We start from the raw sequence: 24,552 nt of genomic DNA, 5'->3' as shown, positions 1-24,552 counted from the left end.
AGTTACTCGCTACTTTCCCCAATTTTCAGTGCTCGTGTGCTTGTCAATGCGGAAAGTTACAGCGAGAGCCCTTTCACTCGCACTTTTCACTCGCAAGTTTCCCTAGTTTTTGCCGACGAGACCTCCTTTATAGTTTCTTCATGGCTGTGCCTCTGCCGTGAGTCTGCGGTGTGTGGGTCTAGGGAAGGGGGGCGAGCTAAAGGAGCGTGTTGGTGTGAGAAGTGTTGTAGATGTAGATGACAGATCAAGAAAAAATTTAAAATTTGACAAATAACCGCTAATGTACAGATTTAGTACTGAGTGCCGACGGAAGCGTCTCACACGTCCCTTCTCGTTTTGTAATTTTAAAGTTTAAACACATGTGTACTGACACAACTCTTGTCAGATTGTGCGACTGAGCCACTGTACTCATTTACATCCATCTACATAAATCTGATATCCCCTTAAATTCTTTGAGTACCAGGTTTACCATTAATTATTTGCCAAAAATTATGTTTGCAGTTTAAGAGATATGCATAAGTCATCAAATAAAAATTGTGTATCAACTCGGCTGTTCATCCCGTTCTAGAATATATATGTATGTACATATATGTACATATGTGCGTTAAAAATGTCCGACAAAGTTTAGAATACCTTTTCCAAAAGGTAGTATTCCCCCATTCTATATAAATAAATGTGGGTGCTAGGCGATGCATGAAAGATCTAATGGACGGATAGGGTTGAGGTTCTTTATAAGTGACGTAAGATTAGTGAAATGTGCTATGTACAAGTATTAATATTAAGATAATTTATTTCAACGAGCTGCGTGTGATTTCTATGTGTCCCGTTGTCTTCGTCTTTTGAGTTCAATGTATAATATAATCGAGGAACTCGTTGTTTCTTCATCTTTAGCTGCGCAGAAAAGAAAGAGACACATAATAAGGGCTTAAGTGGGCGAAAAAGTGTTTAAGGAGAGTGCTTCTAACTACCTGGGCTGCTGTGGATCCTCCACCTGCATCTGCATCTGCACCTGCACCTGAATCGACCTTCCCAGCTAACATGGTAGTACATTCAGCTTGTGATGTCGAAGGCTAGAGGAAAGAGGGATTATGGAGATTTAGTCTGTCGATTGCTCTAATTCTTACCTGTGTGTTCAGCGTTTGTTTCAGTGCAGCAGTAATTTTTTTGGTACTGCCTTCCGAGGACTAGTTCGGGGAGTTTACTTCTCCTTCTGTTGTCGATGACGGCTACGAAAAATATAAAACTTGGAATTACTTGAAAATTTGTGATATAAACTCACCACTTCTGCCTCTATTTGACCGATGGATTGAGGGCGCTGCGATATCTTGGGACGATATGCCTGTATGGGCACAAAGTCTTTTATAGAAGAATAATGAGGTCTGGAACTGACTATATATTGCAGATGCTGGGGATGTTGTGCCTGATACTGTTTCTGCTCAAGTGTTGTCAGAGGGTTGCTGTTATTGTAGACTTCATGCCCCAGTTGTTTATTATAATATGCTTGGTTTCCGTTGTTATTAGTCATTGGGGAAATATGGGGGGGCATCTGTTGAGAATGCCGTTGTTGTATTTGATTCTGGTGATTAGCATGCTGCTGTGCGAGACACGCATCTTTCTGACGAAGATCTACCTCCAGTGTCTGCAGAGATTTAAAGCAATGTTGGCTCTGAACGCGGTTGGCTTGTTGTGCCTGCTGTTTTTGCTGCTGAGCCTCCTTCTGCCAAAAGAGCGGAGGCTGTGGCAGTTTCTAGGTCAAAATTCGGAGTTTGAAATTGGAAGAAAAATGTATCCAGACACGTTTGAAATTTCACTCCACAGGCATTTGTCCAGGAAGTGGTCGCTCCACTATTTGTGATTGAAATTTCAGCGGCTGTTGCTGTTGCGGGTACATACGAGTTACATGACCAAGTGGCTGCTGCAGTGAGTCCTGCTCTTTATTCAAGCCCAGAAGCGACATGAGAGCTAGAGTCTGTTCTTGTGGCGTCGCGATCGCTGGCGATGTGATGCTTGGTTTCGGCACTGTGCCAACACTGCCTCCCTGAAGTCGAGTAGAGCTCTGGCCACAACTTTCCTTTTGTGTCCTCCGCTTGAGGCTTAGTTTGCAAGGTCGAACGACCCCGGTTGGCAAAAACATTGCTGATGGCGTGCACCATCTTGAGCCGACTTGGCCTGCTCAAATTTAGACGGGAAGTCGGACCGCGGCTTGACAAACTCATGGGCTATCTCAGCTTTCATCGTGATTTCATTCCAGTTCGACCCTGCAGCCGTAACATAACGGCTGCTAGTCACCTGTGGGTGCTGCTGCTGCCGTTGTAGCTTTATATTCTGTTTTTCTCGCTTTTCTATACGAGGGGCGTTCGTTTGGTTGGAATGATGAAAGCTCTGTCGCCTTTTCTGAATTTCTGACTGCTGATTCTGTCCATTTTCTAAGCGAGAGAATTTTGGGAATTAGCTGACATCGATTTCGTTGGGCCAAAAGTGAAGCAGGTAGAACAAGGTTCATGGCTATGGCCATGGCTGTAGCTATCGAAATTCACTTATGGATAAAAGAGGGTGGATGTACTACTCACCATTTAAGCAAATTACAATGAGAGCATTTTCTGGTATCTTGTAAACACGCTCCTCCGCTATGCCGTGGATGTCGTTGCAGTTGGGAATGGACTTGTCGAAGAGAACCTCACAGAAGGTGTCGATGGCATGAACGCACTCTAGCCGAACAGGATTGGGATCGGTGACAGGGTGTACGCCAATGACGGTGCCTTTGATGCCGACTGGAACCATGTAGATGGTGCGAACGATAATGACGCGATCGAAGAGGCGCACTGGTCGACGTGATTTATTATGGCTATAATAATGATCCAATCGGATCCCAATTTGGTGATCTAATATATATGGCCATTCCCTACGGAATGGCGTTTTTAGTTTTCTGTTATCTTTAAAATTGTAGGAGGTTTGGGAGGTTTTTGCCCTTTTGAGGGGGCGGGGCTCATTTTTTAAATACACTGGTTTCAGTGTGAACATACAGCAGTCTGGTGCCAAAGTGGTGGCTCTAGCTCTTATAGTCTCTGAGAACTAGCCGACAAACAAGACGGACAGACGGACGGACGGACAGACAGACATGGCTCAATCGACTCGGCTATTGATGCTGATAAAGAATATATATACTTTATGGGGTCGGAGACGTTTCCTTCTGTGCGTTACATACATTCTTTTGTGCACAAATACAATATACCCTATTTACGCTTCGAGTACCGGGTATACAAATGGGAATTTTAGATGATATAGCATCAAAACACCTTATTCGACAAATTAATTTTCTCAGAGCTCACAAATGGGCTAGGTCGGTATCTTTAATAAAAATGTTACTTTTTCAATGTAAGACCCACTCTTTGGGAAAACGTCTTTTCCCGATAAATTTTAATGTAGGTTCTAGTTTTTATGAATTTTTAAAGTTATTTTGACTAATTTTTTTTAATATTAAATGCCCTTTTGGCCTATAAAATTTAGCCGTGGCCTTTCCGAATAATTTTGACCAGCTTAAACTTATTATGGAACCTTATATTTATGTAGTGAACCATAGATTAGCCTTTTTCCAACCTATTCGGCTATTTTCCGAGCAGTTTTCCTTACATGGTCTAAGTCTATAGCAAGCGTAATAAAATATAAATATGTAAATAAGTTACCTCTCAATAAATTACGATAATAATATCGCTGCATAATTATATGGAAATCAGTTTTTTTATTGACATTTAATTTTTGTACATATCTCGTAGGACACCGTCAGTTAAACTGACCATTGTTAAACATTAATAAGAAACAATAATCTATGTAGCTTATACTCTTATAGCGTCTATCATCTTTCCTCCTAATGAAATATTCCATCTGTTGACATACCGCACATTCTATTCCATCACGCTCTCCCTTTCTTTCTCTCTCTCTTTTCCCATCATCTGACTACTACATGTGTATATACAGCTAATAGAGGCTTTGCTATACGCATGGAACTCCATAGAGCTATAGGTATGCCAGTGCCTAGTAAAATCCATTCCAAATCGCTTATAGGCTGTTACGAATACGAAATACAAAATCAGAGTTACTCAATTAATTCATCTACTTTTTGAAGAACAATAGGTTAGGTTAGGTTGAGGCGGCTGTCGGGGATTGTCAGAGACCCGACACACTTAGGCCGGTTTCGGCCCATTGTGATACCGCATGTCTCGCTCCCTTCTCTCCCGTGAGACCCTATTTTATCCATTATCCCATCCGGATGCCCTTATGAAGCCAGCGATCCGTCTGGGACTTATTGTAGACATGTCCGAAATGTCATTTAGAAAAGGAGAGCCCAAGTATTGGAGTCTCCTTCTACTGAGAGCCGGGCAGGAGCAGAAAAGGTGTTCCACAGTCTCCTCCTCGTCCTCATCTCTACAGCTTCGACAGAAATCGTTATAAGGGGCTCCCAGCCTGTTTGCATGTGTGCCTATGAGCCAGTGTCCCGTAAGGGGGCGTATGACTGAGCTGCACCTACTCCTACTGAGTTTGCAGAGCTCATCGGTGCGCTTCCTATTTATGTTAGGCCATGTTTGCCGAGTTATGCGACATAGTGGCACAGTTTGCCATCTGTCATTTGTAAGTTTCTTAAAATGTTCTTTTATTCTGAGCTTGCAGGTGGCCATTGGCATACGAATATCCTCCTTATCATTGAGAAGGGGGATTGTTGTTCCAGCTCTGGCCAGCTCATCTGCTATACAGTTGCCTTCAATGTCCTGGTGGCCCGGGACCCATATTAGGCTGATGACGAACTGATAAGCCATCTCGTGAAGAGATTTGCGACAGTTCGCAACTGTGGCCGAGCTTGTCGTTATCGCATTCAATGATTTGATTGCAGCTTGGCTATCACTGTAGATGTTTATGTAAGTCGCTTCAGGGGTTAGTTCCTGAAGACAGCTCAGAGCTTCCTTGATCGCTATGACCTCCGCTTGGAAGACACTGCAGTGATCCGGGAGCCTGAAGGGTAGCTTATATTCAGCAGTTCGGAGTATATTCCTCCTCCGACCTTGTTGTCAAGCTTTGAGCCATCAGTAAAAAATTTGAATGGCTTCCTTTGGACCAGGCGGTCCCTCAAGCCAGTCGTTTCTGTGAGGGATGATTGTCTCAAAGGGGGTATCTGTATACTCCCTCGGAACGCAGTAGTCCGTTTTTGCAGGGACGATGTTGTTTCCATTTAGGATGGATGCATGGCCGGTGCGATGTGACACCCATTGGTCGGAGTCTCTGAGACGGATTGCTGCCATTTCTGCCTGCTCCTTGCCTGCAAGGTCAGGGCTCTGCAGGCAAAGTATAGCATTTAGCGCATCCGTTGGCGTTGTGCTCAGAGCTCCACTGATGCTTAAGGCTGCAGTTCGCTGCACCTTGCTTAGTTGTTTTGTGATGGTCCCCTTCGATAGGGCAGTCCACCACACTGTGACTCCGTAGAGCAGTATTGGTCTAACTATTGCTAGGTAGATCCATTGGACTATTCTTGGGTTCATGCCCCATTTTAGCCCAATGGCCTTCTTGCAAGTGTAGAGGGCTATCGTAGCCTTCTTCACTCTGTCTTTGATGCTTAGGTTCCAGCTGAGCTTTTTATCAATTACCAACCCTAAGTAACTGGCACTGTCGCTGAAGGAGAGCCTGCATCCGTTTAGTATTGGGGGGTTGAGGGGCGGGATTTTGTATTTGTTTGTAAACAACACAAGTTCCGTTTTAGAGGGATTAATTCCCAGTCCACGCGACTTTGTCCATTCTGACAATCGTGCGAGCTTTGCGGTCATTAGTTCGCAGAGTGTTTGAGGGAATTTTCCCGAGAAGATAATGGCAACGTCGTCCGCGTATGCTACCACCTTGCAGCCCTCCCCTTCCAAGTCACACAAGATCTTATTGACGGCTATGTTCCATAGAAGGGGAGACAGGACACCGCCTTGCGGGGTGCCTCTGTTGACATACCTTGACTGAGTGGACGATCCCATTGATGATGTCACTGTCCTGCATGTGAGCAATTGATCTATGAGCATCACCAAGTGACGATCCACCCCCAGGTCAGTCAGTGCCTCTGTGATGGCTCCCGGTATGACGTTGTTAAAAGCTCCCTCAATGTCTAGGAAAGCGATTAGGGAGTATTCTTTGACGTGAAGAGATTTCTCTACCGCCGAGATTACTTCATGGAGTGCCGTTTCCGTGGATTTCCCTTTTCGGTAGGCATGTTGAGCGCCTGACAGCCACTGAGGTTTAATGGTTTTCCTCAGCTGCAGCCCGACTAGTCTTTCAAAGGTTTTAAGAAGGAAGGACGATAGACTTATTGGTCTGAAGTCTTTTGGGGTTGTGTGAGAGGGTTTTCCTGCCTTGGGTATAAAGACTATTTTTAGCCTTTAGCCAAGCGCGGGGGATTTTTCCCACTGTCAGTATCTTCCTGAAGATACTTTGCAGCCAGTTGATGGCCACGTCCCCGGCTTTTTGTAGCTGAGCCGGAATGACTTGGTCCGGGCCAGGCGATTTGTAGGATTTAAAGCTGTTTACTGCCCAGCTTATATTCCGTTTTGTGAGGATGTGCCCCATCGAGGTTTCCGGGCCTTCACTTGCTTGGGGTGTCTGCCGGCTCGATGGTCGTACACCCAGGAAAGTGAGTTTCGAGAAGAATGTGTAGGGAGTCCTCGCTAGAGTTTGTCCACGTACCATCAGTTCTCTTGAGATATCCCACCGAGGGGATGTTTTTGACAGGACCTTGCGTAGCCTTGCGGCTTCTGACGTGTCCTCAATTTCATGACAAAAATTTATGCCAAGAGGCCCTTTTGCTCTCCTTGTTTCTTTTTGTATAGGGTTAGCTTACTTTTGTAATTTTCCCAGTGCGCTACCTCGCTGCTGCTTTTTTGGCTCTGTTAAAGAGAGTCCTGCAGTCTTTTCGGAGGGTATCTATATGTTTAGACCACCAGGGGTTTCTTTTTTCCCTCTTGGTTTGGTCGAGGGGCAAACTGCCATGAAGGCCTTATTGCAAGCTTCCGTGAAATTGTCCACAAGACGATTAAGATCGTCTTGTGTATCCGGGCATTTTGGGGCTAGGGGAGTAATTCCTCCATTTTTGCGCTATACGTATCCCAGTTGGTTTTCTTGGGTTTACATAGCTAGTGGGTATGGTGCTTTCGAGCGATAGGGTTGTCTCGATGTACCTGTGGTCGGAGAAGGAGTGGTCCTCTAGGACTCTCCAACTTTTATAGTGTCTAACAGTTTGTGAGATAACAGAGTGAGGTCAATAACCTCTTGGCGGTTTTATAATGAAAGTGGGGTCATTACCCCGATTTCCAATAAATAGGTTGGAGTTAAGGATGAAGCTAAAAAGTGACTCACCCCTTACATTTGTATCCGAGCTCCCCATTGGGTGTGGTGAGCGTTGGCATCGCAGCCTATTAGTAGGCTTGTGTCCGACCTCTCGCTATCGCTGACAATCTTGCGAACGAGGTCACTGGGAGGATCGCTTTCCTCATGAGCCATGTAGGACGACACCAGGTTCAGGCGTGTCCCTTGTAGCTCTAGGCTGGCCGCCGTGTTGTCGCCGTTGCTAAAGTTGTGGAGCAGAAAGATATTTAAGTGCTTTCTTGCTAATATGCAGGTTCTTATTTTACCTTCCGTTTGGGCTACAATTAGGTTGTAGTCCTTTGTCGCTAATCCACAGAAGAACAATAAGTCTAGTGCACTTTTTATACCCGGTACTCGAAGAGTAAATAGGGTATATTGTATTTGTGCACAAAGTGAATGTATGTAACGCACAGAAGGAAACGTCTCCGACCCCATAAAGTATATATATTCTTGATCAGCATCAATAGCCGAGTCGATTGAGCCATGTCTGTCTGTCCGTCCGTCTGTCCGTCCGTTTTGTTGAGCGCCTGGATCTCAGAGACCATAAAAGCTAGAGCCACCAAATTTTGCATCCATACTTCTGTGTGCTCGCACTGTTACAAGAGTATTTCAAAAAAGAGCCACGCCCCCTTCCGCCTCCGCAAAAGGGCGAAAACCTCCCAAATATACAATTTTCAAGATAGCAGATACTAAAAACGCCATTCCGTTTTGGGGCATTATTGGAGCTTTATTATAGCCACAATGAAGAAATTAATTAGCAGTGGCCAAACCCACCCCGTTCCGCAGCTTATATTTGCTTCGCGCAGTGTGTGGCGTCTGCCCCTGCCGTTCCTCCGCCTCTGCCATAGCCGTGGCTAAACCCACCCCGTCCCGCAGCTTATATTAGTTTTTTGCACATTCTCTCATTCACACTCTGCTTCGCGCAGTGGCCGCACACTGGCCGTCTGCCGCTGGCTCTGCCCATGAAGCAACTATAAAGGAGATCTCGTCGGTGGCAGAGTTACTCGCTAGTTTCCCCAATTTTCAGTGCTCGTGTGCTTGTCAATGCGGAAGGTTACAACGAGAGCCCTTTCACTCGCACTTTTCACTCGCACTTTTCACTCGCAAGTTTCCCTAGTTTTTGCCGACGAGACCTCCTTTATAGTTTCTTCATGGCTGTGCCTCTGCCGTGAGTCTGCGGTGTGTGGGTCTAGGGAAGGGGGGCGAGCTAAAGGAGCGTGTTGGTGTGAGAAGTGTTGTGGATGTAGATGACAGATCAAGAAAAAATTTAAAATTTGACAAAAAACCGCTAATGTACAGATGTAGTACTGAGTGCCGACGGAAGCGTCTCACGCGTCCCTTCTCGTTTTGTAATTTTAAAGTTTAAACACATGTGTACTGACACAACTCTTGTCAGATTGTGCGACTGAGCCACTGTACTCATTTACATCCATCTACATAAATCTGATATCCCCTTAAATTCTTTGAGTACCAGGTTTACCATTACTTATTTGCCAAAAATTATGTTTGCAGTTTAAGAGATATGCATAAGTCATCAAATAAAAATCGTGTATCAACTCGGCTGTTCATCCCGTTCTAGAATATATATGTATGTACATATATGTACATAAAAAAAATGTCCGACAAAGTTTAGAATACCTTTTCCAAAGGTAGTATTCCCCATTCTATATATAAATAAATGTGGGTGCTAGGCGATGCATGAAAGATCTAATGGACGGATAGGGTTGAGGTTCTTTATAAGTGACGTAAGATTAGTGAAATGTGCTATGTACAAGTATTAATATTAAGATAATTTATTTCAACGAGCTGCGTGTGATTTCTATGTGTCCCGTTGTCTTCGTCTTTTGAGTTCAATGTATAATATAATCCAAATCGAATTTTGCGCCAATTCGAGGAACTCGTTGTTTCTTCATCTTTAGCTGCGCAGAAAAGAAAGAGACACAAATAAGGGCTTAGGTGGGCGAAAAAGTGTTTAAGGAGAGTGCTTCTAACTACCTGGGCTGCTGTGGATCCTCCACCTGCATCTGCTTCTGCACCTGCACCTGAATCGACCTTCCCAGCTAACATGGTAGTACATTCAGCTTGTGATGTCGAAGGCTAGAGGAAAGAGGGATTATGGAGATTTAGTCTGTCGATTGCTCTAATTCTTACCTGTGTGTTCAGCGTTTGTTTCAGTGCAGCAGTAATTTTTTCTGGTACTGCCTTCCGAGGACTAGTTCGGGAGTTTACTTCTCCTTCTGTTGTCGATGACGGCTACAAAAAATATAAAACTTGGAATTACTTGAAAATTTGTGATATAAACTCACCACTTCTGCCTCTATTTGACCGATGGATTGAGGGCGCTGCGATATCTTGGGACGATATGCCTGTATGGGCACAAAGTCTTTTATAGAAGAATAATGAGGTCTGGAACTGACTATATATTGCAGATGCTGGGGATGTTGTGCCTGATACTGTTTCTCCTCAAGTGTTGTCCGAGGGTTGCTGTTATTGTAGACTTCATGCCCCAGTTGTTTATTATAATATGCTTGGTTTCCGTTGTTATTAGTCATTGGGGAAATATGGGGGGGCATCTGTTGAGAATGCCGTTGTTGTATTTGATTCTGGTGATTAGCATGCTGCTGTGCGAGACACGCATCTTTCTGACGAAGATCTACCTCCAGTGTCTGCAGAGATTTAAAGCAATGTTGGCTCTGAACGCGGTTGGCTTGTTGTGCCTGCTGTTTTTGCTGCTGAGCCTCCTTCTGCCAAAAGAGCGGAGGCTGTGGCAGTTTCTAGGTCAAAATTCGGAGTTTGAAATTGGAAGAAAAATGTATCCAGACACGTTTGAAATTTCACTCACAGGCATTTGTCCAGGAAGTGGTCGCTCCACTATTTGTGATTGAAATTTCAGCGGCTGTTGCTGTTGCGGGTACATACGAGTTACATGACCAAGTGGCTGCTGCAGTGAGTCCTGCTCTTTATTCAAGCCCAGAAGCGACATGAGAGCTAGAGTCTGTTCTTGTGGCGTCGCGATCGCTGGCGATGTGATGCTTGGTTTCGGCACTGTGCCAACACTGCCTCCCCTGAAGTCGAGTAGAGCTCTGGCCACAACTTTCCTTTGTGTCCTCCGCTTGAGGCTTAGTTTGCAAGGTCGAACGACCCCGGTTGGCAAAAACATTGCTGATGGCGTGCACCATCTTGAGCCGACTTGGCCTGCTCAAATTTAGACGGCAAGTCGGACCGCGGCTTGACAAACTCATGGGCTATCTCAGCTTTCATCGTGATTTCATTCCAGTTCGACCCTGCAGCCGTAACATAACGGCTGCTAGTCACCTAATGGTGCTGCTGCTGCCGTTGTAGCTTTATATTCTGTTGTTCTCGCTTTTTCTATACGAGGGGCGTTCGTTTGGTTGGAATGATGAAAGCTCTGTCGCCTTTTCTGAATTTCTGACTGCTGATTCTGTCCATTTTCTAAGCGAGAGAATTTTGGGAATTAGCTGACATCGATTTCGTTGGGCCAAAAGTGAAGCAGGTAGAACAAGGTTCATGGCTATGGCCATGGCTGTAGCTATCGAAATTCACTTATGGATAAAAGAGGGTGGATGTACTACTCACCATTTAAGCAAATTACAATGAGAGCATTTTCTGGTATCTTGTAAACACGCTCCTCCGCTATGCCGTGGATGTCGTTGCAGTTGGGAATGGACTTGTCGAAGAGAACCTCACAGAAGGTGTCGATGGCATGAACGCACTCTAGCCGAACAGGATTGGGATCGGTGACAGGGTGTACGCCAATGACAGTGCCTTTGATGCCGACTGGAACCATGTAGATGGTGCGAACGATAATGACGCGATCGAAGAGGCGCACTGGTCGACGTGATTTATTGTGGCTATAATAATGATCCAATCGGATCCCAATTTGGTGATCTAATATATATGGCCATTCCCTACGGAATGGCGTTTTTAGTTTTCTGTTATCTTTAAAATTGTAGGAGGTTTGGGAGGTTTTTGCCCTTTTGAGGGAGCGGGGCTCATTTTTGAAATACACTGGTTAAAGTGTGAGCATACAGCAGTCTGGTGCCAAAGTGGTGGCTCTAGCTCTTATAGTCTCTGAGAACTAGCCGACAAACAAGACGGACAGACGGATGGACGGACAGACAGACATGGCTCAATCGACTCGGCTATTGATGCTGATAAAGAATATATATACTTTATGGGGTCGGAGACGTTTCCTTCTGTGCGTTACACACATTCTTTTGTGCACAAATACAATATACCCTATTTACGCTTCGAGTACCGGGTATACAAATGGGAATTTTAGATGATATAGCATCAAAACACCTTATTCGACAAATTAATTTTCTCAGAGCTCACAAATGGGCTAGGTCGGTATCTTTAATAAAAATGTTACTTTTTCAATGTAAGACCCACTCTTTGGGAAAACGTCTTTTCCCGATAAATTTTAATGTAGGTTCTAGTTTTTATGAATTTTTAAAGTTATTTTGACTAATTTTTTTTAATATTAAATGCCCTTTTGGCCAATAAAATTTAGCCGTGGCCTTTCCGAATAATTTTGACCAGCTTAAACTTATTATGTAACCTTATATTTATGTAGTGAACCATAGATTAGCCTTTTCCAACCTATTCGGTTTTTTTCCGAGCAGTTTTCCTTACATGGTCTAAGTCTATAGCAAGCGTAATAAAATATAAATATGTAAATAAGTTACCTCTCAATAAATTACGATAATAATATCGCTGCAGATTTATATGGAAATCAGTTTTTATTGACATTTAATTTTTGTACATATCTCGTAGGACACCGTCAGTTAAACTGACCATTGTTAAACATTAATAAGAAACAATAATCTATGTAGCTTATACTCTTATAGCGTCTATCATCTTTCCTCCTAATGAAATATTCCATCTGTTGACATACCGCACATTCTATTCCATCACGCTCTCCCTTTCTTTCTCTCTCTCTTTTCCCATCATCTGACTACTACATGTGTATATACAGCTAATAGAGGCTTTGCTATACGCATGGAACTCCATAGAGCTATAGGTATGCCAGTGCCTAGTAAAATCCATTCCAAATCGCTTATAGGCTGTTACGAATACGAAATACAAAATCAGAGTTACTCAATTAATTCATCTACTTTTTGAAGAACAATAAGTCTAGTGCACTTTTTATACCCGGTACTCGAAGAGTAAATAGGGTATATTGTATTTGTGCACAAAGTGAATGTATGTAACGCACAGAAGGAAACGTCTCCGACCCCATAAAGTATATATATTCTTGATCAGCATCAATAGCCGAGTCGATTGAGCCATGTCTGTCTGTCCGTCCGTCTGTCCGTCCGTTTTGTTGAGCGCCTGGATCTCAGAGACCATAAAAGCTAGAGCCACCAAATTTTGCATCCATACTTCTGTGTGCTCGCACTGTTACAAGAGTATTTCAAAAAAGAGCCACGCCCCCTTCCGCCTCCGCAAAAGGGCGAAAACCTCCCAAATATACAATTTTCAAGATAGCAGAAACTAAAAACGCCATTCCGTTTTGGGGCATTATTGGAGCTTTATTATAGCCACAATGAAGAAATTAATTAGCAGTGGCCAAACCCACCCCGTTCCGCAGCTTATATTTGTTTTTTGCACATTCTCTCATTCACACTCTGCTTCGCGCAGTGGCCGCACACTGGCCGTCTGCCGCTGGCTCTGCCCATGAAGCAACTATAAAGGAGATCTCGTCGGTGGCAGAGTTACTCGCTAGTTTCCCCAATTTTCAGTGCTCGTGTGCTTGTCAATGCGGAAGGTTACAACGAGAGCCCTTTCACTCGCACTTTTCACTCGCACTTTTCACTCGCAAGTTTCCCTAGTTTTTGCCGACGAGACCTCCTTTATAGTTTCTTCATGGCTGTGCCTCTGCCGTGAGTCTGCGGTGTGTGGGTCTAGGGAAGGGGGGCGAGCTAAAGGAGCGTGTTCGTGTGAGAAGTTTTGTAGATGTAGATGACAGATCAAGAAAAAATTTAAAATTTGACAAATAACCGCTAATGTACAGATCTAGTACTGAGTGCCGACGGAAGCGTCTCACACGTCCCTTCTCGTTTTGTAATTTTAAAGTTTAAACACATGTGTACTGACACAACTCTTGTCAGATTGTGCGACTGAGCCACTGTACTCATTTACATCCATCTACATAAATCTGATATCCCCTTAAATTCTTTGAGTACCAGGTTTACCATTAATTATTTGCCAAAAATTATGTTTGCAGTTTAAGAGATATGCATAAGTCATCAAATAAAAATCGTGTATCAACTCGGCTGTTCATCCCGTTCTAGAATATATATGTATGTACATATATGTACATATGTGCGTTAAAAAATGTCCGACAAAGTTTAGAATACCTTTTCCAAAAGGTAGTATTCCCCCATTCTATATAAATAAATGTGGGTGCTAGGCGATGCATGAAAGATCTAATGGACGGATAGGGTTGAGGTTCTTTATAAGTGACGTAAGATTAGTGAAATGTGCTATGTACAAGTATTAATATTAAGATAATTTATTTCAACGAGCTGCGTGTGATTTCTATGTGTCCCGTTGTCTTCGTCTTTTGAGTTCAATGTATAATATAATCCAAATCGAATTTTGCGCCAATTCGAGGAACTCGTTGTTTCTTCATCTTTAGCTGCGCAGAAAAGAAAGAGACACATAATAAGGGCTTAAGTGGGCGAAAACAAAAAAAGTGTTTAAGGAGAGTGCTTCTAACTACCTGGGCTGCTGTGGATCCTCCACCTGCATCTGCATCTGCACCTGCACCTGAATCGACCTTCCCAGCTAACATGGTAGTACATTCAGCTTGTGATGTCGAAGGCTAGAGGAAAGAGGGATTTTGGAGATTTAGTCTGTCGATTGCTCTAATTCTTACCTGTGTGTTCAGCGTTTGTTTCAGTGCAGCAGTAATTTTTTCTGGTACTGCCTTCCGAGGACTAGTTCGGGAGTTTACTTCTCCTTCTGTTGTCGATGACGGCTACGAAAAATATAAAACATGGAATTACTTGAAAATTTGTGATATAAACTCACCACTTCTGCCTCTATTTGACCGATGGATTGAGGGCGCTGCGATATCTTGGGACGATATGCCTGTATGGGCACAAAGTCTTTTATAGAAGAATAATGAGGTCTGGAACTGACTATATATTGCAGATGCTGGGGATGTTGTGCCTGATACTGTTTCTGCTCAAGTGTTGTCAGAGGGTTGCTGTTATTGTAGACTTCATGCCCCAGTTGTTTATTATAATATGCTTGGTTTCCGTTGTTATTAGTCATTGGGGAAATATGGGGGGGCATCCGTTGAGAATGTCGTTGTTGTATTTGATTCTGGTGATTAGCATGCTGCTGTGCGAGACACGCATCTTTCTGACGAAGATCTACCTCCAGTGTCTGCAGAGATTTAAAGCAATGTTGGCTCTGAACGCGGTTGGCTTGTTGTGCCTGTTGTTTTGCTGCTGAGCCTCCTTCTGCCAAAAAGAGCGGAGGCTGTGGCAGTTTCTAGGTCAAAATTCGGAGTTTGAAATTGGAAGAAAAATGTATCCAGACACGTTTGAAATTTCACTCACAGGCATTTGTCCAGGAAGTGGTCGCTCCACTATTTGTGATTGAAATTTCAGCGGCTGTTGCTGTTGCGGGTACATACGAGTTACATGACCAAGTGGCTGCTGCAGTGAGTCCTGCTCTTTATTCAAGCCCAGAAGCGACATGAGAGCTAGAGTCTGTTCTTGTGGCGTCGCGATCGCTGGCGATGTGATGCTTGGTTTCGGCACTGTGCCAACACTGCCTCCCTGAAGTCGAGTAGAGCTCTGGCCACAACTTTCCTTTGTGTCCTCCGCTTGAGGCTTAGTTTGCAAGGTCGAACGACCCCGGTTGGCAAAAAAACATTGCTGATGGCGTGCACCATCTTGAGCCGACTTGGCCTGCTCAAATTTAGACGGCAAGTCGGACCGCGGCTTGACAAACTCATGGGCTATCTCAGCTTTCATCGTGATTTCATTCCAGTTCGACCCTGCAGCCGTAACATAACGGCTGCTAGTCACCTGTGGGTGCTGCTGCTGCCGTTGTAGCTTTATATTCTGTTGTTCTCGCTTTTCTATACGAGGGGCGTTCGTTTGGTTGGAATGATGAAAGCTCTGTCGCCTTTTCTGAATTTCTGACTGCTGATTCTGTCCATTTTCTAAGCGAGAGAATTTTGGGAATTAGCTGACATCGATTTCGTTGGGCCAAAAGTGAAGCAGGTAGAACAAGGTTCATGGCTATGGCCATGGCTGTAGCTATCGAAATTCACTTATGGATAAAAGAGGGTGGATGTACTACTCACCATTTAAGCAAATTACAATGAGAGCATTTTCTGGTATCTTGTAAACACGCTCCTCCGCTATGCCGTGGATGTCGTTGCAGTTGGGAATGGACTTGTCGAAGAGAACCTCACAGAAGGTGTCGATGGCATGAACGCACTCTAGCCGAACAGGATTGGGATCGGTGACAGTGTACGCCAATGACGGTGCCTTTGATGCCGACTGGAACCATGTAGATGGTGCGAACGATAATGACGCGATCGAAGAGGCGCACTGGTCGACGTGATTTATTGTGGCTATAATAATGATCCAATCGGATCCCAATTTGGTGATCTAATATATATGGCCATTCCCTACGGAATGGCGTTTTTAGTTTTCTGTTATCTTTAAAATTGTAGGAGGTTTGGGAGGTTTTTTGCCCTTTTGAGGGGGCGGGGCTCATTTTTTTAAATACACTGGTTTCAGTGTGAACATACAGCAGTCTGGTGCCAAAGTGGTGGCTCTAGCTCTTATAGTCTCTGAGAACTAGCCGACAAACAAGACGGACAGACGGACGGACGGACAGACAGACATGGCTCAATCGACTCGGCTATTGATGCTGATAAAGAATATATATACTTTATGGGGTCGGAGACGTTTCCTTCTGTGCGTTACATACATTCTTTTGTGCACAAATACAATATACCCTATTTACGCTTCGAGTACCGGGTATACAAATGGGAATTTTAGATGATATAGCATCAAAACACCTTATTCGACAAATTAATTTTCTCAGAGCTCACAAATGGACTAGGTCGGTATCTTTAATAAAAATGTTACTTTTTCAATGTAAGACCCACTCTTTGGGAAAACGTCTTTTCCCGATAAATTTTAATGTAGGTTCTAGTTTTTATGAATTTTTAAAGTTATTTTGACTAATTTTTTTTAATATTAAATGCCCTTTTGGCCTATAAAATTTAGCCGTGGCCTTTCCGAATAATTTTGACCAGCTTAAACTTATTATGGAACCTTATATTTATGTAGTGAACCATAGATTAGCCTTTTCCAACCTATTCGGCGATTTTCCGAGCAGTTTTCCTTACATGGTCTAAGTCTATAGCAAGCGTAATAAAATATAAATATGTAAATAAGTTACCTCTCAATAAATTACGATAATAATATCGCTGCAGAATTATATGGAAATCAGTTTTTATTGACATTTAATTTTTGTACATATCTCGTAGGACACCGTCAGTTAAACTGACCATTGTTAAACATTAATAAGAAACAATAATCTATGTAGCTTATACTCTTATAGCGTCTATCATCTTTCCTCCTAATGAAATATTCCATCTGTTGACATACCGCACATTCTATTCCATCACGCTCTCCCTTTCTTTCTCTCTCTCTTTTCCCATCATCTGACTACTACATGTGTAAATACAGCTAATAGAGGCTTTGCTATACGCATGGAACTCCATAGAGCTATAGGTATGCCAGTGCCTAGTAAAATCCATTCCAAATCGCTTATAGGCTGTTACGAATACGAAATACAAAATCAGAGTTACTCAATTAATTCAACTACTTTTTGAAGAACAATAAGTCTAGTGCACTTTTTATACCCGGTACTCGAAGAGTAAATAGGGTATATTGTATTTGTGCACAAAGTGAATGTATGTAACGCACAGAAGGAAACGTCTCCGACCCCATAAAGTATATATATTCTTGATCAGCATCAATAGCCGAGTCGATTGAGCCATGTCTGTCTGTCCGTCCGTTTTGTTGAGCGCCTGGATCTCAGAGACCATAAAAGCTAATAAAAGCCAAATTTTGCATCCATACTTCTGTGTGCTCACACTGTTACAAGAGTATTTCAAAAAAGAGCCACACCCCCTTCCGCCTCCGCAAAAGGGCGAAAACCTCCCAAATCTACAATTTTCAAGATAGCAGAAAACTAAAAACGCCATTCCGTTTTGGGGCATTATTGGAGCTTTATTATAGCCACAATGAAGAAATTAATTAGCAGTGGCCAAACCCACGCCGTTCCGCAGCTTATATTTGCTTCGCGCAGTGTGTGGCGTCTGCCCCTGCCGTTCCTCCGCCTCTGCCATAGCCGTGGCTAAACCCACCCGTCCCGCAGCTTATATTTGTTTTTTGCACATTCTCTCATTCACACTCTGCTTCGCGCAGTGGCCGCACACTGGCCGTCTGCCGCTGGCTCTGCCCATGAAGAAACTATAAAGGAGATCTCGTCGGTGGCAGAGTTACTCGCTACTTTCCCCAATTTTCAGTGCTCGTGTGCTTGTCAATGCGGAAAGTTACAGCGAGAGCCCTTTCACTCGCACTTTTCACTCGCACTTTTCACTCGCAAGTTTCCCTAGTTTTTGCCGACGAGACCTCCTTTATAGTTTCTTCATGGCTGTGCCTCTGCCGTGAGTCTGCGGTGTGTGGGTCTAGGGAAGGGGGGCGAGCTAAAGGAGCGTGTTGGTGTGAGAAGTGTTGTAGATGTAGATGACAGATCAAGAAAAAAAATTAAAATTTGACAAATAACCGCTAATGTACAGATCTAGTACTGAGTGCCGACGGAAGCGTCTCACACGTCCCTTCTCGTTTTGTAATTTTAAAGTTTAAACACATGTGTACTGACACAACTCTTGTCAGATTGTGCGACTGAGCCACTGTACTCATTTACATCCATCTACATAAATCTGATATCCCCTTAAATTCTTTTGAGTACCAGGTTTACCATTAATTATTTGCCAAAAATTATGTTTGCAGTTTAAGAGATATGCATAAGTCATCAAATAAAAATCGTGTATCAACTCGGCTGTTCATCCCGTTCTAGAATATATATGTATGTACATATATGTACATATGTGCGTTAAAAAATGTCCGAAAAGTTTAGAATACCTTTTCCAAAGGTAGTATTCCCCATTCTATATAAATAAATGTGGGTGCTAGGCGATGCATGAAAGATCTAATGGACGGATAGGGTTGAGGTTCTTTATAAGTGACGTAAGATTAGTGAAATGTGCTATGTACAAGTATTAATATTAAGATAATTTATTTCAACGAGCTGCGTGTGATTTCTATGTGTCCCGTTGTCTTCGTCTTTTTGAGTTCAATGTATAATATAATCCAAATCGAATTTTGCGCCAATTCGAGGAACTCGTTGTTTCTTCATCTTTAGCTGCGCAGAAAAGAAAGAGACACAAATAAGGGCTTAGGTGGGCGAAAAAGTGTTTAAGGAGAGTGCTTCTAACTACCTGGGCTGCTGTGGATCCTCCACCTGCATCTGCTTCTGCACCTGCACCTGAATCGACCTTCCCAGCTAACATGGTAGTACATTCAGCTTGTGATGTCGAAGGCTAGAGGAAAGAGGGATTATGGAGATTTAGTCTGTCGATTGCTCTAATTCTTACCTGTGTGTTCAGCGTTTGTTTCAGTGCAGCAGTAATTTTTCTGGTACTGCCTTCCGAGGACTAGTTCGGGAGTTTACTTCTCCTTCTGTTGTCGATGACGGCTACGAAAATATAAAACTTGGAATTACTTGAAAATTTGTGATATAAACTCACCACTTCTGCCTCTATTTGACCGATGGATTGAGGGCGCTGCGATATCTTGGGACGATATGCCTGTATGGGCACAAAGTCTTTTATAGAAGAATAATGAGGTCTGGAACTGACTATATATTGCAGATGCTGGGGATGTTGTGCCTGATACTGTTTCTGCTCAAGTGTTGTCCGAGGGTTGCTGTTATTGTAGACTTCATGCCCCAGTTGTTTATTATAATATGCTTGGTTTCCGTTGTTATTAGTCATTGGGGAAATATGGGGGGGCATCTGTTGAGAATGCCGTTGTTGTATTTGATTCTGGTGATTAGCATGCTGCTGTGCGAGACACGCATCTTTCTGACGAAGATCTACCTCCAGTGTCTGCAGAGATTTAAAGCAATGTTGGCTCTGAACGCGGTTGGCTTGTTGTGCCTGTTTTTGCTGCTGAGCCTCCTTCTGCCAAAAGAGCGGAGGCTGTGGCAGTTTCTAGGTCAAAATTCGGAGTTTGAAATTGGAAGAAAAATGTATCCAGACACGTTTGAAATTTCACTCACAGGCATTTGTCCAGGAAGTGGTCGCTCCACTATTTGTGATTGAAATTTCAGCGGCTGTTGCTGTTGCGGGTACATACGAGTTACATGACCAAGTGGCTGCTGCAGTGAGTCCTGCTCTTTATTCAAGCCCAGAAGCGACATGAGAGCTAGAGTCTGTTCTTGTGGTGTCGCGATCGCTGGCGATGTGATGCTTGGTTTCGGCACTGTGCCAACACTGCCTCCCTGAAGTCGAGTAGAGCTCTGGCCACAACTTTCCTTTGTGTCCTCCGCTTGAGGCTTAGTTTGCAAGGTCGAACGACCCCGGTTGGCAAAAAAACATTGCTGATGGCGTGCACCATCTTGAGCCGACTTGGCCTGCTCAAATTTAGACGGGAAGTCGGACCGCGGCTTGACAAACTCATGGGCTATCTCAGCTTTCATCGTGATTTCATTCCAGTTCGACCCTGCAGCCGTAACATAACGGCTGCTAGTCACCTGTGGGTGCTGCTGCTGCCGTTGTAGCTTTATATTCTGTTGTTCTCGCTTTTCTATACGAGGGGCGTTCGTTTGGTTGGAATGATGAAAGCTCTGTCGCCTTTTCTGAATTTCTGACTGCTGATTCTGTCCATTTTCTAAGCGAGAGAATTTTGGGAATTAGCTGACATCGATTTCGTTGGGCCAAAAGTGAAGCAGGTAGAACAAGGTTCATGGCTATGGCCATGGCTGTAGCTATCGAAATTCACTTATGGATAAAAGAGGGTGGATGTACTACTCACCATTTAAGCAAATTACAATGAGAGCATTTTCTGGTATCTTGTAAACACGCTCCTCCGCTATGCCGTGGATGTCGTTGCAGTTGGGAATGGACTTGTCGAAGAGAACCTCACAGAAGGTGTCGATGGCATGAACGCACTCTAGCCGAACAGGATTGGGATCGGTGACAGGGTGTACGCCAATGACAGTGCCTTTGATGCCGACTGGAACCATGTAGATGGTGCGAACGATAATGACGCGATCGAAGAGGCGCACAGGTCGACGTGATTTATACACTTCGGGCAGTGTGACATTTGGTTTAATGAGGAGGTGCGGCTTCACCTGCAGCTTTACATCCTTCACAGGCATTGGACGCAGCTCCTCGACGGCGACAATCAGCTGTTCCACAGTTTCCTTGCAGACTGTCTTGGAGCCGCAGGCAATGCGATCCACCTTCATGTGCGGTTGCTGACGGACCCAATTAGCCAGATCCTCAATATGGTGTTGACCCATGGCATCCGGGAAAATGTCTTGTTCAAAAAAGTACTCGTTCCTATCGTTGCTGACACCGAAGTACTTGACTACCTTAGAAAAGCGCTCGCAGTATCTTTGCATCAGCTTGAGGGCTAGGCTAGAGTAGAACCACTGGTTGTTTGAGCGACGGCAGTAACCAGCCCGCTCCTCGTTCTGTCGGGGATACTTCAACTGGAGTCCTATATTGTGTTTGGCTACGTTTTCCATCTTTTCGCGCCGCGGGCCGAGCACCACCCAGAAGGTGCCGGTCAGACGGCCCAGGGCTCTGCCATTGATGTTCAGTTGGCGGCAGACGTCGAAGGTATTTATATAGTCCTTATCGCGTTCCTCCTGCTCCAGACGCGCCTCCTCCAGGTTCGGCTCGGGATAAACCCGAATATTTACTACAAAAACACTCAGGTTGTATTAAAGTTTGTGGAGACAAAGAGCAGAAAGCATCTACACTTTCTGAACAACGCTTACTCTGGATGCGTCCGCAGCTATAGATGAGCAGTGGGTCCAGCACAGTGCCTTCGCTACCATAATAAGGACTGCCGATGAAAAACACTAAGCTGCCGGAGGGGAAAAGTTGCTCTATTTTGGAGAATTGCTGGCGCATGTTCTTTTGCACAGACAATTCGCATACCAAGCCCTGAGCAGGGTATTCAGTAATACTGCTGCTCCAGGCATCCTTCATTTGCACAGTGCCCTTTGCGCCAAAATGGACGGAGCTTCCCGCGTACGTTCGAACGTATACGAGAACATCGTAGTTGTCGAACTGAATGCCCATGCGCGTACTAAAGCTGAATATAATGGAGCGAAATTTAAAGACATTAAAGACTGACAGCACGGATAACAAGGCAGCACTCAACTGTTCTTGCAGCGTCTTGCACTCCATATCAAAGCATCGCGATTCGTTGGAAGACTTTCCCTCCTTGTCGATACACTGGTTTCGTGTGGCGACCTTTACAACCTTGGCCATTATAAGATGGGGCCATCCAATGTGCACCACCTGTTCCAAATACCGTGCAGCAAATGAATCCAAAGAATCATCCACCAATTGCTTTCGTGGCATCAACACCATGTTTTGGTTGCGGCTGACTTGCTCAAAGACTTTTACCCGACCGTGCCGCAACTCAAACTAACGAAATATAATGCAGACCAAATATGCGGCGCTTGAATTCTAAAATAATAACTCATTAGTACATAAAAATAATACATACATCGAAGGATAGATGCTTCATAGTAGGAAAGCCAGGGAAGAAGACGTGACGCGCCGAATTCGGCATTTCAACACAAACACTGTATGAGAGATTCAGGGTAATATCTCCGGCCCACAGGGCCACTTCGGTGCAGTTGACGCGCTGCAGAGCCTTCAGCGGTGGCAGGGCTGCCATCGAGCCCGCATCGTGGGGACTGTAGTCGTACTGGTACATAGGTCCGTGCCTATTTCGAGCTCTCTCCTCGGTCGAAAGCTGAGCTTCGCAGGGTCGCATTGCGCTGAGTAGTAGGCACTCGTCTATGAAAGGTATTAGAACGACGGCCTCCCAGTCGTGCTTTTTACCATTCAGATCGCTTTTAAATTCCGTGGGGTAAAATTCCGCCAACGGGCTGGTCGGTTTCAGCATGAGATCGTGATAGGCAGCAGGAAGGAGCCTGAAGCTGGCTGCCGGCAAAACAGCGAGTAACTGAAATGAAGTGTATATGAACATTTTGTACTACAAGTAGAAGGGAGCATCATATACCTGTTCGAAGGGAAGAAAAGGCGTACCTAACTGGAACTTTATCTTAACAGTCTCGATACTATTCAGGTCACTGATGAAAGGGGCATAGTGAAAGGGATAGTACCAGTCCCACGATTGCACGCCCCTATAATAATAATCCAGGATCCACTGCAGCGCCGTCACATAGTGTTGCCCCAAATTTTCGATCAGCTGATTCTGTCCCCGCGAGCCAATATTAAACTTGTTACGGTAATAGTTACGTTTGTAGTTTTGGAACTCTTTTATCATGCCACATTCTTCGTCGCTTAGATCCTCCTCACTGTCGTCCGTGTAGAGCTACAAGCGAATCAGAATAAACAATGAATAACGAAACAATAATAATTGATATAATTTTCAGGGTAGGACGGTCCAACCTTAATGCTGTCATCGATCAAGGCTTCCAGGTCAGATTCGTAGTTTTTGGAAGATTTCTCTTGAATGTCTATGTCAAAGGCCTCTGTATTGGAATTCGTATATTTTAGATCGTCGGCGTGCTCCTTGTACTGCTCCAACTCTACTTCGCTAAGAGCCGTCATGAAGGTTTGCAGTCGCTGCAGGTTGAGCTTGCCGTGTTCGTTGATGTTGCCACCAAGGGAATGGTGAATGCGTATGTAAGTCTTGTACAACAGCGGTAGGGCATTGGATGAGATATGAAGGCAGGGCAGATGGGGAATGAAATCGTTGCCGACCAAGAAGCCCATAAGGACCCAGTCATCGATTAGCTGGGCCACGTCTAGTTTCTGTTGAGCGGTGGTCAGCTCGTGGAACTCCAGTTCAAGGTACTCCCGAAGCAGTCCGAGATGTAAGAGAAAAAAGCGCGTCTCTTCTACGGAAGCACGTTTAACATTTCGCCCAAACTTGACTTCCTCGCGTAGAACCACAAAGTGCAACTCGTGCGTGCACATACCCAGAATGATAAGATCCGCGTCCAGGCCATACAAACAGTGCCTGGTGTTGGGGTCAAAGTTAGGTTGGGCCTTCATATAGCGTATGTAGTCCATAATCTTGTGTTCACCCTCGCCCGGCGTCTCCTGTCCACTGAGAATCACAGAGCACTTCTGCCAGAGTGGATCTGTGGAGATCTTTGTCTTGAGGAAGCAACGGAGACCCTGTTGCAGCCGCTCCATGAAATCAGTGCCTGGTGTGATACAGTTACTATCAAAGCGCTCGTGCTCCCGCTTTTCTCCTCTTTGCAGCGCTTTGGCCTCCTGCAACTCAGCCTCTCGAGAAGAGCGGAAGCGACGACTTCTTTGCTGATTCATTTTCGCCCTTGGGGCAACTCCATCCACAGCCAGGAAGAAGAGTTTCTGAGGTTTAATCAGGTAGAATAGCTTATCCACATAGTTGAATATCTCCTGAAATATCTGCTGTTCCTCCATGTAAAAGTGTATGTTGTTGTCATCCGGATGAGAGCAGTTGTGGACGATGCCATTCATGTCCAGGTAAAGGTTGTCGAATTCAGGAATCTTTCAGCATGAAAAGGATTGCAAACAGCTGATGACGTGGTTGGGGTATATAACATTGACCCATAACTTACGCTGTGCTCGCGCGCCAATTCGCTCAGGCATGGATACCTTTCGCTGATATAGCGAAAAAACTTCGGAACCCCCATATCAGCCCAAGCGTAAATTTTTTACTGGAAAAATCGAAGTCAGAACAACTATTGCTTGGTCACTGTCAATACTAGGAAGGGGTCCAACAGCTTCCATCTAGGGGTGTAGCAAATATATCAGTCAATATATCG

At 44.4% G+C, this 24,552-nt stretch overlaps 4 protein-coding genes across 6 annotated transcripts; all 4 read right to left on the bottom strand.

The window, feature by feature from the left end:
* Positions 1-772: 772 nt before the first annotated feature.
* On the bottom strand, positions 773-2,069 carry LOC117901031 (signal transducer and activator of transcription C-like). Of its 2 annotated transcripts, none has more exons than XM_034811636.1 (5): positions 1,817-2,069; positions 1,280-1,747; positions 1,125-1,226; positions 969-1,070; positions 773-891 (listed from the first exon to the last, which is right to left on the bottom strand). In XM_034811636.1, exons 1-3 carry the CDS (start codon positions 1,955-1,957, stop codon positions 1,185-1,187), a joined length of 651 nt encoding a protein of 216 aa, XP_034667527.1. In that variant the 5' UTR covers positions 1,958-2,069; the 3' UTR covers positions 773-891; positions 969-1,070; positions 1,125-1,184. The 2 variants fall into 2 exon arrangements, with proteins under 2 accessions (XP_034667527.1, XP_034667536.1); XM_034811645.1 differs by having other exon boundaries at positions 1,283-1,747.
* LOC117901014 (signal transducer and activator of transcription C-like) lies at positions 773-10,445 on the bottom strand. 2 transcript variants are annotated; one of them, XM_034811625.1, is made up of 6 exons: positions 10,229-10,445; positions 9,693-10,160; positions 9,538-9,639; positions 9,382-9,483; positions 9,242-9,305; positions 773-850 (listed from the first exon to the last, which is right to left on the bottom strand). In XM_034811625.1, the coding sequence occupies exons 1-6, from the start codon at positions 10,367-10,369 to the stop codon at positions 846-848; spliced, it is 882 nt and encodes a 293-aa protein (XP_034667516.1). In that variant the 5' UTR covers positions 10,370-10,445; the 3' UTR covers positions 773-845. The 2 variants fall into 2 exon arrangements, with proteins under 2 accessions (XP_034667516.1, XP_034667507.1); XM_034811616.1 differs by lacking the exon at positions 773-850 and having other exon boundaries at positions 9,164-9,305.
* Positions 10,446-10,693: 248 nt separating this feature from the next.
* LOC117892210 lies at positions 10,694-11,263 on the bottom strand. Its single transcript, XM_034798314.1, has 2 exons — positions 10,984-11,263; positions 10,694-10,839 (listed from the first exon to the last, which is right to left on the bottom strand). The coding sequence occupies exons 1-2, from the start codon at positions 11,192-11,194 to the stop codon at positions 10,694-10,696; spliced, it is 357 nt and encodes a 118-aa protein (XP_034654205.1). The 5' UTR covers positions 11,195-11,263.
* A 2,645-nt stretch (positions 11,264-13,908) lies between these two features.
* Positions 13,909-24,518, bottom strand: LOC117892203 (5'-3' exoribonuclease 1). The gene is made up of 17 exons (XM_034798303.1): positions 24,346-24,518; positions 23,183-24,274; positions 22,791-23,105; positions 22,269-22,733; positions 21,918-22,186; positions 21,529-21,848; positions 20,556-21,449; positions 19,801-20,411; positions 19,268-19,732; positions 19,192-19,215; positions 18,959-19,060; positions 15,737-15,986; positions 14,982-15,592; positions 14,446-14,913; positions 14,291-14,392; positions 14,135-14,236; positions 13,909-14,050 (listed from the first exon to the last, which is right to left on the bottom strand). Exons 1-17 carry the CDS (start codon positions 24,418-24,420, stop codon positions 13,982-13,984), a joined length of 6,234 nt encoding a protein of 2,077 aa, XP_034654194.1. The 5' UTR covers positions 24,421-24,518; the 3' UTR covers positions 13,909-13,981.
* Positions 24,519-24,552: the final 34 nt, after the last annotated feature.

This window comes from Drosophila subobscura, chromosome A (assembly GCF_008121235.1).
Source record: "Drosophila subobscura isolate 14011-0131.10 chromosome A, UCBerk_Dsub_1.0, whole genome shotgun sequence".
Taxonomy (NCBI): Eukaryota; Metazoa; Arthropoda; class Insecta; order Diptera; family Drosophilidae; genus Drosophila; species Drosophila subobscura.
Note: the sequence above shows the minus strand (reverse complement) of the source record. Positions and strands in the feature narration are given on the sequence as shown.

What these genes read in the sequence shown, in the direction of transcription:
- LOC117901031 (XM_034811636.1), bottom strand. Translation starts at nt 1,957, where the DNA reads ATGTCGCTTCTGGGCTTGAATAAAGAGCAGGACTCACTGCAGCAGCCA. An exon ending in CACTTCCTGGACAAATGCCT is followed by an intron (nt 1,748 to 1,816) that starts GTGGAGTGAAAT and finishes ATTTTGACCTAG; the next exon opens with AAACTGCCACAGCCTCCGCT. An exon ending in GTCAAATAGAGGCAGAAGTG is followed by an intron (nt 1,227 to 1,279) that starts GTGAGTTTATAT and finishes TATTTTTCGTAG; the next exon opens with CCGTCATCGACAACAGAAGG.
- LOC117901014 (XM_034811625.1), bottom strand. Translation starts at nt 10,369, where the DNA reads ATGTCGCTTCTGGGCTTGAATAAAGAGCAGGACTCACTGCAGCAGCCA. An exon ending in AACAAACGCTGAACACACAG is followed by an intron (nt 9,484 to 9,537) that starts GTAAGAATTAGA and finishes TCTTTCCTCTAG; the next exon opens with CCTTCGACATCACAAGCTGA. An exon ending in GAGGATCCACAGCAGCCCAG is followed by an intron (nt 9,306 to 9,381) that starts GTAGTTAGAAGC and finishes TTTTCTGCGCAG; the next exon opens with CTAAAGATGAAGAAACAACG.
- LOC117892210 (XM_034798314.1), bottom strand. Translation starts at nt 11,194, where the DNA reads ATGGTTCCAGTCGGCATCAAAGGCACTGTCATTGGCGTACACCCTGTC. An exon ending in CATTGTAATTTGCTTAAATG is followed by an intron (nt 10,840 to 10,983) that starts GTGAGTAGTACA and finishes TCTCTCGCTTAG; the next exon opens with AAAATGGACAGAATCAGCAG.
- LOC117892203 (XM_034798303.1), bottom strand. Translation starts at nt 24,420, where the DNA reads ATGGGGGTTCCGAAGTTTTTTCGCTATATCAGCGAAAGGTATCCATGC. An exon ending in CTTTTCTTCCCTTCGAACAG is followed by an intron (nt 22,734 to 22,790) that starts GTATATGATGCT and finishes ACTTCATTTCAG; the next exon opens with TTACTCGCTGTTTTGCCGGC. An exon ending in GTCAAATAGAGGCAGAAGTG is followed by an intron (nt 14,393 to 14,445) that starts GTGAGTTTATAT and finishes TATTTTTCGTAG; the next exon opens with CCGTCATCGACAACAGAAGG.